Source organism: Lagopus muta, chromosome 7 (genome assembly GCF_023343835.1).
Source record: "Lagopus muta isolate bLagMut1 chromosome 7, bLagMut1 primary, whole genome shotgun sequence".
Lineage (NCBI taxonomy): Eukaryota > Metazoa > Chordata > Aves > Galliformes > Phasianidae > Lagopus > Lagopus muta.
The window spans coordinates 45,060,456-45,074,021 of record NC_064439.1 but is presented as its reverse complement, the minus strand read 5'-3'; the positions used below and the strand labels follow the sequence as shown (position 1 = coordinate 45,074,021).

At 41.2% G+C, this 13,566-nt stretch overlaps 1 protein-coding gene across 4 annotated transcripts in view; it reads left to right on the top strand.

Annotated features, from left to right (window-relative positions):
• DCLK3 (doublecortin like kinase 3) overlaps positions 1-13,566 on the top strand; it is a 46,160-nt gene that overhangs the window by 18,367 nt on the left and 14,227 nt on the right. For 3 of the 4 annotated variants that reach the window (XR_007378034.1, XM_048950404.1, XM_048950403.1), the window contains exon 2: positions 11,681-13,557. Coding sequence is in view for 3 of the 4 variants with exons in the window: in XM_048950404.1 (XP_048806361.1) it covers positions 11,681-13,557 (1,877 nt within the window). In the remaining variant the exon portion in view is untranslated. Of the gene's footprint in view, positions 1-707; positions 1,015-11,680; positions 13,558-13,566 lie in introns of those variants that run through there. The other variant, XM_048950405.1, reaches the window with a different exon arrangement.

The window sequence follows — 13,566 nt, the reverse complement described above, 5'->3', positions numbered from 1 at the left end:
ATCGGGGTGCTGAGGCGTGAGGCAGCCGAACTGCCCCGGTTGCGTCGCCTTGTGTAGCGGGATCGGTTGTGTTCGTTTCTTAATAACGGTATTTCTAAGAGAGGTGCCCCTTAACTTTGCGCAGCCTTAATTTCTGCCGGGCTCTGGGGGCGTACAGTGAGCAATGCCCCTGAATGTGGCTGGGCTACTGGTTTTGGGCTGGTGGTTTTCATCTTGTGAGATGCTGAGCTTGGAATAACCTCACAGACAGAAACTTCTGCGTACTGAGAAGTTCATTAAAAGGGGAAACCCGGAGATAAGGCAAACCTAACAACAGCGTAACCAAACTCTGAGCCTTTTTGGATTTATTTTGTGAGGGACCAATTTAAGAGTTTAATACTGAATCTGGTAGTGCATCTTGCATGCTTTTGCTTTGGGCTTTATGTAGAAATAAAATCATATGCCTGTGTTTGGTTGCATGTGGGTTTCTTTTCCCACCTCCTTTTTATCTTTTTATTCAGCTCCGCTTTTTCCTCTCAACGTGTTTTTTATGTAGTTGAAATGCAGTTTTGACTCTGAAACGTTGAGAACCAGCAGAGACTGACAGAACAGCAGGCGCAACAAAGCTTACAGCACATGTTAGAGCTGCTTTCTGTGGTGCAAGTGCACTTATTACAGCAACTTTGTCACAGTCTTCTGAAGAAGCAGCTGTGTTTTACAGCTCAGGAAGCGATCCTGCAGCTCTTTGGGTAGGACTGATCCCACAGAATTTCTTTCTTGCAGTGCAGTGGGTGTGGATCTACCAGAATGGCTCAGTACTTGCCATGAAGATGTTCATAGGATGCCGACACATCTCTGCTGAGAGATAGCTTCTGATGAATCTCCATCTGTGGTTCATTAACCTGAATTGGATAATTGGGCTTAAACTGTCGGGGAAGATAACTTGGTTTTAATTCAGCTTATTGGCTACTGTTCAAGACTCTGAATTTGAACTGTGCAGAAGTTGCCTTGTCTTGTTGTTAGCTGTTTTTCAAGGTAATTGCTTTAGGCACCCTAAGCTGCAGTTTGGATGTATCTTTAGCACTGACCCTATCTGCTTTGTAATGGCTGCACCGCTGTTTTTTCTAGTTGCATTCTGTGGAGCTTCACTTTTTTGGCATCTGTGGGGCTTTCAGCACGTGGTGACTGAGGGAAGTTGTGTGGCATTCATTTCCCCATTTCTCAGATCACTAAGCTCAGTGTGTTTTCTGCAGAAATACATGCAGTGTGGTAGGAAACAAGGAAGCTGGTGGTCCTTCCTTCTTTTCCAACAGTTCCAGGGCTAATCGACTTGGTTTCTGTTGCTGCTTTTGCCCTTTTGCTTTGACTTGATTCCTAAACGTTTAAAAACATTTCAAGTCAGCGTCGTATAGATTTTCTTGTACATGCAATTAGCACGAGAACATTATGGTAACTAGCAGTCTCACTTAGCTCTGTTCTTGCTCTTACTGAAGATAATATGGATCTTTTAATTAGCTCCAGTGTAACTTGGATCAGAGCTGAGAACGTGATGGTTGAAAGAGGTGAATGTGACATTTCTTGTATTGTAAAGTCATACTGCTTTCCAGGCTTTTTTTGTTCTCAGAATATGTGCTCCGTTCTCCATTTGGAGAATGTTCATCTGATGATGGAAATACTAACCAAAGGACAGGAGAGCTTCTGCCTCAACTGGTTCTAATGTAAATGTGAGGCTTTGGTAGTATTTGCAAATTGTTCATCTTATCTAGCAGCAATTTACCATCATTGCAAATGAAAGTCAGGTGCATTTACCTGTTTCCCTCTGTTAGTAGTGTAATTTACTTGTCTAATTGTGGTAAGGATTGCAAAACAATTGCCAATGTCATATATTCTTAGAAGCAGCTCTCAATAATCATTCTGAAAACAGTCTCTTATTCTGTCAGTATTGACAGCCTGCACATGAACTCAGATTCCTTTTTTTTCTTAAGTTTTCTTATCACCTCAAATGATACAGTAAATAGAAATGCAGAGAAATGTCCAGCGATGTCCAAATCCCAATCTTTCTGCTTCTTGTTGTGTTTGTAAGTATAATTAATGCAGGCCTGAGAGATTTGCCTAGGAAATCCGTTTTCTTCTAAAAGTATTGCAAAACCATTTGTTTTGCCATGTTTACTTAAGTGTGTGACTCTCCTCTGAAAACACAGTTCTATAACAGTGAGGTTTGTAACATTTGTGAGTTAACCTCTCCTGAATGTGCTGGATTTTCAAGTAAAAAAATCAGGTAAATCACCCTTTCGTAAAGCAGATGGAGAATCAGGCTCTGGCAGGTCTTTCCTTTAGTTATGCAACAAAGTTAGGGGTAATAAAGGATCTGGAAGCCTAATTAAACCCTCAGTGACACCTCTGCATGCTCTCTATTTTTCCACTGGGTCTGCTCAGTTGCAACTGATTAGTCATCAAGTTGAGGTTTAGGAAGCAATGGAAGTAAAATCCCAAACTGAAAGAAATGGATTCCTGCTCATTTGATTGAGACAGAGCTGGCTAAGAGTGTCAGAAAGCAGTGGAAACTTACCTGTGGTGAAACAGCAGCAATTAATTAGAAATACGAGTGCTGCTCCAAAAGTAATGCCTCCCATTTTGTTACGTTGGCCCACGATGTCAGAGGTGCATGGTGGTGGTGTGGCAGTAAGGGTTGAATCTTCCCACCAATACCTCATTATGTTTTGTTGTGATGTGAAAGGTGGCAGCAGAGAGGCAGTCTGACGAATAGGCATCTGACGTGGAAGCTTGTAAGAAGCAAAGATGTGTTACTGAATTCATCTGTATGGAAAATATGGCACCAACTGACATTCACTGCCACTAGCTGAATGTCTATGGAGACCCAACAGTAGATGTGAGCGCAGAAAGGTGGCAAGTGATGTGTTTTAGCAGACAACAGTGGGTCAACTCTGCTGGTGCAGACGTTTATAAGCATGGCATGCAGGCTCTTGTTTGCTGCTGGCGAAAATACATAGCTGATGGTGGTGATGATGTTGAAAAATAGTGCTTTGTAGCTAAGAATTTGCTCTATCAAGTGGTGTCATTGTGCTCCTTGGATCTGTTGTAGTTTCCATGGAAATAAATAGGAGGCACTACTTTCGGAGCAACCTACGTCTGTGGCAGTTTAGAGGTCAGGAGCATCTGTGTGGAAGTGAAACTGCCTGTGCATTGAGCCTTGAGAAACAGATGGAGAATTTTGCCAGCTGGATCCTGGCAAACCTTGCTGTTGTGTAAGATGCTTTTATTTCCCTCCATCAGTTCTGTCCTCTTGTGCTGGAAGGTCCCAGACTGCAGAGCTCGCTTCTCTGCTTACTGAGGCTGACCCTAAACCTGTCAAACTCCAAAAAGCAGGCAAGTCTCTTCCCAGTAAAATATTCTGCCTGTCATCTTTGGGGGGAAAAAAAAAAAAAAAAAAAGAAATAAATGAGCAGTTTCATAATGTTCCTTTTTTGGCATTTTGCAGGGTTATAAGTTAAACAAGCTTTGTGTGTCTGAAAGCATTGATTGATTTCACACGTAGTGCACTTAGTCTTTACAGATTATGCATTTGTATACTTCTTTAAAGGACTTTCTTCATGCTCACTTTTTTGATTTTCTACCCTTAAAATGTCAGAAAGAATATATAATGAAAGTGGAGTTCTACTCTAAAAAAAACCCCATAAAAGTGATGGCACTTGTGACTCATTACCAGACTACATGTAATCTTTACCTTCATCTGCTGATCTGAGTGATTCAGCTCAGTTTAACACTAACATGGCAATAGCCATCTGTGTTTGCTGTAAATATTTTATTTTTTTAATTACAAATGGCTTGGTTTAGCAAATCTCTGTGTGGTGAAGTTGCTGAGGGCCTGCAGGGGGAGCAGATGAGCGGCCAGGAGGGTTATTTTTGCCCAAGCTCCATTGGCAGATGGGGAAGGGGAGTGTGAAACCGTCAGGGCAAATCTGGCCGCCCTGCAGCAGTCTCAGTCTCTGGGGGGAGCCAGATGGGAAAGGAACAGGGCAGCAGCGACTCTGGGCATTTCACAGAAGTGCAGGGAAGATAAGAGGAAAGGAAAACTCTCGAGTTTACCTTCTTTAAGGAGAAAGAAGGAAGGATAGCTGCTAAATGTCATTTATCCCTCATGATTCCTGAATACAGTAAATACGGTCACATGCTCCTGCGTGCTGAGCCTCCTACATGTGTTCCACTGCAGGTTGGCACCCACGCTGGGCTGTGGGTGACACAGAGGCAGCATCAGTCCTCAGAATGGAAGAATCCAGAGATCGTGTAGGTACAGCAAATATCCAGGGTGGGTATCCCTCAGGCTTCCTCCCTTGCCCATAGTGCAGTTGGATACAAGATTCTTCACCCAGGCTGTCCCACCAGACAGTCCTTCCCATCTTAACATCTATACATCTGCCTGCTTTTTGGGTGCTGCTGTCCCACAGCTGGTAGTGAACAGAGAGAGGGAAATGGACAAGAAGGAAGTAAATATGTGAAAGAATGAGAATAGACGTTTTGGGAACAGAAAGATTTGGAGATGTCTAGCTTCTGATTTGCATGCCATAATGTTTATTTCATTCTTAAAATCAAAAGCTTGCTCGGTGCCTGCCTAGGGCTTCTGAGATCAGGGAGTGGGTGCGAATGTGTGTGTTTCCCACTCTTTTGTACTTCATGATCAGTTCTAAGGATGTTGTCTTTCCTCACAGCTGACACGTTAGCTGTCGCTTAATAGGACCAGGCATAATTTGCCCAGCAGAAACTTTAGTTCTGTTGGTGACGTGTGGGAAAGGAGGAACCCAACTTGACACACAGCTGAATTTGCTGGGCTGACAGTTAAGAAATAATACTGCGTGCAAAGTTAAGCATGCTTGATGTGAAATCATGAAATACAATGACCTTGGAAGCCCATCTTACTAATTTTATAGGATCTTTTAGGGCTAAAACTGTATACTTATGAGGCAGATGTATTATTCTAGTTTGTTTCTCCTTTTTGTGGACAAGTTCAGATTAGTTTTTCTTCAGTGAACTTAGAGTGCTGCCTGAGCTGCTGAGGAATTTTAGTTTTCTGTAGATTGGGTTAGACTGGGTCAGCAGTTATCTCTGTTATGCTACTACAAACTGAACACGAATATGCTGGCATGGGCATGATTGGAGATGCCCACTAGGGTAGTAGAAGTGATGCTGTAGAGATTAAACTAAATTCCTTTTTTGATTGTGATAGTATTACAGCTGTTCTTGAAGGTGTCCACGTGATAAGGAGTATTTGGAAGATGGAATGTGTTTTTGTTTTCCTGCTGCGCCAATAGCTAATAGATTGGAATACATGCAAACAGCATGATGGATTGATTTCTGTTGTCATCTGATAAAATACACTTTGTCTACAACTATTTACATCATGCTTATTTTGTTTGTTTTTGTAGATCATGTTTATGATCCAGTATGATTTACAGTAACATTTTATCATGCAGTATGTTTTAGAGCTGTCTTAGCATGAAAGATATTCCAAATGTGCATAGTTACTCAATATACTTCCAGCAGGCCAGGTACTTAGAATCTAACATTATTCAGGTTACAAAGTCAAGCCTTTATGACTATTGATGAGTGGTGCTGCCACCTACTCCTGTTCCTGTGCATTATGATATAACCATTAATTAAATTATCAGAGGCTGCTTTTTTCCCCAGGGTCTCTGGCTCCATCAGTGCATAGGATGGACGAAGCTTTAATAATGGGCGTCTGCTTGCAGTTTACCCTGGCTGTTCATGCCTTTCACTGCATGCTTTTTGAACCCTGCTCTTATTGCTGGTTTATTAACTTGTAGGGTTTTCTGCTGTGGCTTTTGCTCCAGCAGCAAATGTGGGTTGATATCTCTGTGAAAGCGCTAAAGGGACGACATTGACTGTGTTTTGTTCAGCGGAAGATACAAAAATATGAAGTGAAAAAAACTTTAACGTGGGCAGAAACATCACCTGAGATGCACAGGCCGAGGATTTGGGGATGGCTTAGTGTCACATATGTGTTATGTTGTATTACTTGGTGTCTGACATACAGCTTCTAGCAACTTCCCTTACAAGTATGGGCACTGAGCAGTTCTGCAGATCAACTCTCCGGATGTTGTTTGGGTCACCAGAATATAATTCACTCTGAAAAATGTAGATTAAGTTGGTTGCTTTGAAACTGTGTAGAATTGCTTCAGACACTGCCCAGTTCTCCAGGCCTGTGCTCCCTTAGGCAGTATAACTCTTCTTCCTATATTCTTTACTTCTTTTCATCTCTTCGAATTGCAGAGATTAAGTTTCTATAGAGAATGCTTTTTGTCCATGCAGTCCTGATTCCAGTTTATCTACAAAAGAATGAAGTGGCAATAGAAAGAGGTAGATAACCAGAACAGCAGAGAAGCCGGCCAGGGGGTGAGGGCGGTTCTGTTACAGCTCCCAGTCTTGTCCTTTTGCCAAAGTTCAGCACCTAGGTTGACTTGCCAGCCTGCTCATATTCTCATGTTTTATTGCATCCAAATTACAGTCTCCATCTGCTCTCACTGGGTCAGCAAAGTTCCCAGAAATTGCTGCTAGTCAAGATCTAACTATGGGCCTATTTGCCATGTTCTCTGCAGTCTGTCCCAGTCCCCACTTGTGACTTCTTGGTCCTCTCTTTTCTCTTATTATCTCATGGCAAATTTCAGCTAGGTTTCCTTCTTCAGCTACTTGGAGGCTGGCTTTTGAATGGTGATATCAGACAAGCAAGGTCCTTTTCCTACTCCCAATCTTGTTCTCTCCCTACAAACTCTACATCCCATTGCCTTTTGTGGTGATGTGTGTTGTTTTTTTTTTTTTTCTGCATTCCTCCCTTGTCAACTTCCATTTTTAACCCATTTTCCAGGCCTCTTTATCCTCCATTTCACAAATAATTCCTGATCCTGCTAGGGCTAAGGCATGCTTGAGTCCTAAAGGCCTTCATTGGATCTGAGCTGTGTAAGCCTTCAGAGCTTTCTTAGGAGGCAGCTGGGATTGTCCTGCAGTCTTTAACACTGTCTCTGTCCACACCTTGTGAGTTCTGACTTCCTTTTTCTGCATAGGATGTTATTTGGTTATTTGATGCAGGGTAGCAGCCTTTCATTGTTACTATAATAAATTCCTGACTCAAAGAAAATCCCTTCTTCAGATGCTGTAAAGTCTGGCAGGGAGGCACAGTGATCAGGAGGGCAGAAAAGACAGGGAGCTATGGCTATTTTGAGAGAGAGAGAGAGAGAAGAAAAAAAAAAATCAACACCAGTGTTTCCAATTGTAGAGCTGTAAATAATGCCCATGTAAAATTTACTTGCTGTAAAAGGATGCCTGTGATCATATTTTGTTTCCATGTAACTAATTTAGTGCCTTAAGACTGGTCATGCTACTACTTCAGTCTCGGACATTAACGGTGTAGGCTAGCCCTGAAACTTGCAACATTTAATGATATACAGCAAGTAAAGGAGCTCAGGATAGCAGGCTTCCAGGGCATCTGGCTGCTGATGCACGCTGGTAACCTGTTCCGTTATGCACTTTGCTGTTCTGAGTTCAAGGTTGAGGAGATTCTTTGCTCCCAACTACTTGGAGATGCTTTTATTACTTCAGCACAATTGAAGAGTTGGTTCAGATTGAGACTGTTCCCCCACCCTGGCATCTTTGTTTTGTATATCATCAATGGGAATTTCTGGGGCCTAAGGGAAAGGCAGCTTTTAGTGCTATTCTTTCACTTCCTCTTTGAAACAGTGCCTCAAGTGTGCTGTTTTGGGACCAATACATCAAAACCACTCCCAATACACGATTTCTATCGTGTGCAGCTTTATTTGTGTGAGTAATCCTCATAATTTTTTAGGGAGCTTTCATGAGTGAAGACTCTCATGTTGATCCAAAGCCCTCAAAGTAAAATACAGGGCTTAAGTAGCAACATTTTACTCACAGGATGTGATGCCATAACTCAATCTTACCTCAGTATTTCTTTCTGCTTTCAATTGTGTTGTAATACTCCTTGTAAAAATTTAATTGCACGACAACCTGTGCCTTGATAGCAGAATTAGCTGCTGGGTAAACCATTCAGTTAATTACTGAAACTGTGATCTCCAACTGGAGTGCCAAGAAGGAATGTAAGATGAGTGGAAATATTTTAATTAATGAGCAAATCTTGGACTAGTCAAAGGAAGGGGTAACTTTTGAAGGGTAAATAGCAGCAATAAAGTTTTAATTGTCATGATTGGACACCTCTGGCAAACTCTGCTACACATGTTCTTCAGTGCTTAAGTGAACCAAACCCCTATAAGGAGGGGTCTTCTAAAGGAAATTTAATGCTTTTCCATCCTATACTTCACACTCACCTTCCACTCCCATTAGAATTGACTGTGACTTTGCGAATGGGTTTTGAATTGGCTTTTATAAATGAACCCCAGAAGCTGTGCTCCATGCAGCAACCGACATTTTCTCCAGGAAGCACTTGCACCGTGCTCAGCAGACAGCTGAACTCTTCCTGCTACGTACTTGGGTCCTCAAATGCCTCTGTCTCATCCTCCCTTCTCCTTTAAGGACTTGATGTGATCGATTTACCCCCACAAGACCATCATGTCATCTTCATCTGGAATGCTGTATTGCTCTGAGCCCTAGTTTTCTTTTCTCAGTGCCAACATGGATGGCTTAGGTGGGACACGTGGTGCTTCTGCCCTTCCAGCAGCAGTCTCAGCCCTGCTGCTCCCCTACGTCTCTGCCTTCATCTTCTGTATCGCCCTATTTTTTAATACTTAGTGGTTTGCAAGTGTATATAGTTAAAAAGCAAAACAGAATAACCACTGCATTTGCATGCATTTGTGCATATAAAATACACATATTTCTTATAAATTTTAATAACCATTAGCTCTCACAAAGACAGTGAAAAGGAAAACAAGTTTTATTCTCTGATGTATCAGTTGCCAGCACTCAGACTCATTGAAGTGTGTTTCTAGTCCCACCTCCTTCTTCCTTTCTCTCCCACTTCTGTTTAAATATAGAAACGAGGTTTCAAGCAATATGATTTGAAGCTTTAGGATTCAATTAGGGTATTTAAAGGCTTTCTAGAAATGCTTGCTGTTGCTTTGTGTTGTTCTTTCCTGAAAGACTGGGGCTTGCTTCGTATCAGATAATTAAAATTTGCTTAACTAGAAAATGAATAAAATGCATAGCTGCAACAGGCAATTGAAATTATCTTTTAGTTTATGTAATACACAGATTAGTCATTGCAACCGCTTTGACAAAGTTTGGCACTTCCCACTTTCCTCAGGAAACAGTAGGAGATAACTTCGTGTTTATTTAGGCATTCATGTAACTTCTTTTTTTCCTGTTAGAAAAAGATGTGATAATATTCTTACTCCTTCAATGGTTATATATGTGTTTTAACTTATGATTTGTGTCAAGCTGTTTTGGCTAGGAATGAAGGCAGCTTAACAAGCACAAAAGCACATTCCTGGGTTGTTTGTTTTAATTGAATAAAACTGCTCTTGCTCTGTTAGCTATAGAATAAAAAATAAATGTGGTTTCCATTTGAAGCTTAGCTGACTTAGTGAAGAGAGGAAACATTATTGATGTAATTGAAATAATCAACAGTGTAACCAGGCACTTAAAATGAATGGTTTGCAAAAGGCTTGGTAATGCTAGCAGAGCTGGGAGGAAAGTAATCTATGGGAAAAGTCGTTCTTAGTGCAGCATTGTTTGTGTGTTGCATTGAGATAATAAGCTGTAAAAATGTCACGTGCTGTTCCTGTAAGCAAGGTGATGCTTTGACAGTGGGTATACAAGAATCTGAAAGCACTGATTAAATTCAGAGTTTCAGCAGTTCCTGATAGCCAACGTAGCCTGAAATTGATTTATATTTCAAGAACTATTATTATATCTGACTCACCCGCTCTCCCCCATTCACAATTGGCTTTTATTCTGGGTACGATGTAAATACCTGCTTTAAAAATTACTAGCACATGTTATCATCTTTCAGTAACAAGATCATCCTTAAAAACTAGAATGAAGACAGAAATAACTTGTGCCACCACCAAGCGTTAGTCACATAGCTCTTATATAATTGCTTACGTCTTCGATCAGCATACTGGCAGCCGGGTGTCTTCGTAATATTTATCTGGAGAAGAAAATATATATTTGTTTGGCAGAGGGATGAATTGAAGCCAAGAGCTATGGGACGTGCTGAGGGGGCACAACACTTAGGGGTGAGAGCATCACAACGGAGGAATGCCAGCATCATGGCACTAAACAGTAGGCAGTAGCAGAGGGGGGGCCTGCAGCAACATCTCTTGGTTCTCCTAGATGCTTTTCACTCTGTTTTACCTTGAAGAAAGAAAAAATACAGAGCTTGAAATACTGAAAATGGCATTTCAGCAGTTGAAAACCAAAACATGATAGGTTTCGGCTTGCCAGAGCTCTTGAACATGTGTGTCTTACCTGTAGCCCCAAGAGGAGCTGTCAAATGCATGAGTTTTCCTTTGCAGATTGTAACCCTGTCATGTGGCTGTGTAGTCATAATGATGTATTAAAAATGGGTGGGATTCTCTGGGAGGTACGCATGGGAATTTCCTGGTAAATTACAGTAATCACTGTGATTCTGTTCCTTTGGGTTGAGCCTGTTAGTTCAAATTCATTAAATGCTTGTTCCTTACTGAATTATAAGACTATTAAATGGAGTTGGAAGCATTCTGTGATCTCATCATAGAAGTTTATTTCCTGAGACTGAAAAGAATTGCCTGGCAATCAAGTTTTAATAAGTACATGAGATCTGAATACTTACAGTGATATTATTCTTAGCTTGTTCTTGAGTTTATAAACTGAATTATGCGATGACTTGGCCATAACCATGTATCGTGTTTTTAGATCTTCCTTTTCATTAATACTTATGAAGAATGGTGAAGAATTTTCTGTGTTGGTTGGTGTTCAAAGGTGAAATGTTGGAAGAATCATTGTCCTTGAAAGTTATTCAAGACTCTGTAGTTTTACTTATGTTTTTAAAAGAAAATGTCAAACCAAAATATCAAACAGAATTAAGATGGCCTTTCTTTAAGGAAAAAATACAATAAAAGTACTAAAAAAAATAGTATAAAAATAACTATAAAATAACTTAATGTAATTGTTATAGAAGTCTAGAAACTAAGCAAATGGTCCAGGGAACATAGAGGGGAGGTACTTTATAAAGAGTATAAGGTTGCACACACATACTCGTCTGATAGCAATTTGAAAACAAAACTAATTAATATCTTTAAATTCATGCAGTACAACTATAGAACTTGCTGCAGGGTTTAGAGGTGAAAATTGTAATTGGGTTCAGGAAGGAAACTAGTAAGTTTGTGGAAGGTAAGTTTATAAAAGGATGTTAAACAAGTAAGCCTCTTTTTAGGGGGATTTTTAGCAGATGAAGGCATTTAGGCACTGTTTTTTTTCTAAATACAGTCTCTTTGTTGTAAATCCTGTATTTATGTTTTCTCACAAACATAAGTATGTATTTCCTCACAAACAGCACCTGTAGTTGCGTGTGTGTGAAGTTACTTTTTAGTGGCTTCGTTGAAGCACTGAATGCAAGTATCCTGACTTTGAGTTTGTAACCTCAGCACTTACATAGAAAATATTACTCATAAAGATCTAGTGATGCAAAATGAATAACATACCCACTCTTTCTTTGCTTTAGGACACCGAAGCATGTTTGAGCATATGTCACAAAGTGCAAGCTCAAAGGTAACAGAGAGGAAACTGCGTGGGACTTGTCCTCCTGTTGGTCGTGGAAACTGTGGAAAGCAATGTGTGAATGCAAGCAGTTGTAGGTCTTCATGTTTTAATCCCCGGAATGATTTTCACACTGTACATTCAGAGCACAGTCCTGTGAAGCCAAGGATTATTACAGTGGTGAGACCCTGTGGACATATGCTGAGAAAGATAACCTTGCTTCTGAACAGGAGATCAGTGCAGACCTTTGAACAGCTAATGGCTGACATTTCAGAAGCTCTGGGATTTCCACGTTGGAAGAATGATCGTGTGAGAAAGCTTTACAGTCTAAGAGGCAGAGAAATCCAAAGTGTTTCTGACTTCTTCAGAGAAGGTGATGCATTCATAGCTCTGGGCAGGGAGCCCCTTACACTGAAGAACCTGGAAGTGGCAATACAAGAACTTTGTCCTGAAAATCCATATGCTGCCAGTGCAATTCAGCAGAACGAGGAGCAGTCCCAAAAACTGAAGAGCAGGCTGTGTGATAAAGCTTCAAAAGTGGATGGTGGCTTCGATGAGGTGGAAGTTGCCAAGACCTGCAGTGATGCCGTGTCTCCCAAAATGGTAGCTGGAAAAAATCAATCCAAGACGAGGCAAGAAGAAAAAATGAGAACCAAAAAAAAGTGGACCAGAGGGAGTTGGAATGGTGAACAAGGAGTGAGGCCTTCTAGAAAAGCTCGAGAAGATGAGAGGTACCTTAACCAAGATAGGAGTCCTGAGAAAGGGTTAGAAGAGAGTTCAGTGGAGGTACTGAGGTGTGAGAAGTGTGAACGGGAAAGGCAGGCCAGGCAAAAGTTGCAAAGGGAAAGGCAGGCTGAGGCTTCATTTGAGAACATAGACCTGAATGCACGTGCATGTCAGAGGTACCACGTAGAAAGAAATGCAAAAATCAGGAATTGCCAGAAAGCTTCAGAAATTCATCTAGAGGATGAAGATGTTGGCTGGAAAGATAACTGCTGTAGGAGGACCTGGAAGCCTCTACATAGGAATGTTAATGAAGGACTGGAAAAACAAAAAAGGAGCATTGAGAAGGAAAGGGATCTGGAGAAACATGAAAACCGTGAGAAGGAAGTAGTAAAAATAAAGAAGAATGCTGTAGAAGGGCGTCAGATAGCTCATGAAATGAAGGAAGAAAATGGAAGTAGCTGTGTAACAAACCAAAATGGTTGGCTAATAAAAGACACTCCAAGGGATGCTGAGAAATCATCTAAAACGCATAAGGATGGTAGAGAGGGACAAAGGGCTAAAGAAGAAGGTGCCAGGAGAGAGGGAAATGCTGTACATAGGGAGAGTGACATGACACGACGAGAGAAAACAGGAGAGCGTAGATTGAATAAGGAAGAAAACAAGGCTCAGGGACTGGAAATAGCCAGCCGAAGGCATGCTATAAAAAGCAGAACTGATGTAGAAAACCACTATGAGATTGGCAGGACTATTGGGGATGGGAATTTTGCAGTGGTGAAGGAATGTCGCCGCTGTGACTCAAATCAGATATACGCCATGAAAATTGTTGATAAATCCAAGCTGAAGGGGAAGGAGGACATGATGGAAAGTGAAATTCTGATCATTAGGAGTCTTTCTCATCCCAATATAGTAAGCTTAATTGAAGTATATGAGACGGAGGCTGAGATCTATCTAATCCTGGAGTATGTCCCAGGAGGGGACTTATTTGATGCAATCATAGAAAGTGTGAAGTTCACAGAGCACGATGCTGCTGTCATGATCACTGACCTGTGTGAAGCCCTGGTGTATATTCACAGTAAGAACATTGTCCACAGGGACCTCAAACCAGAGAACCTTTTGGTAAGCATT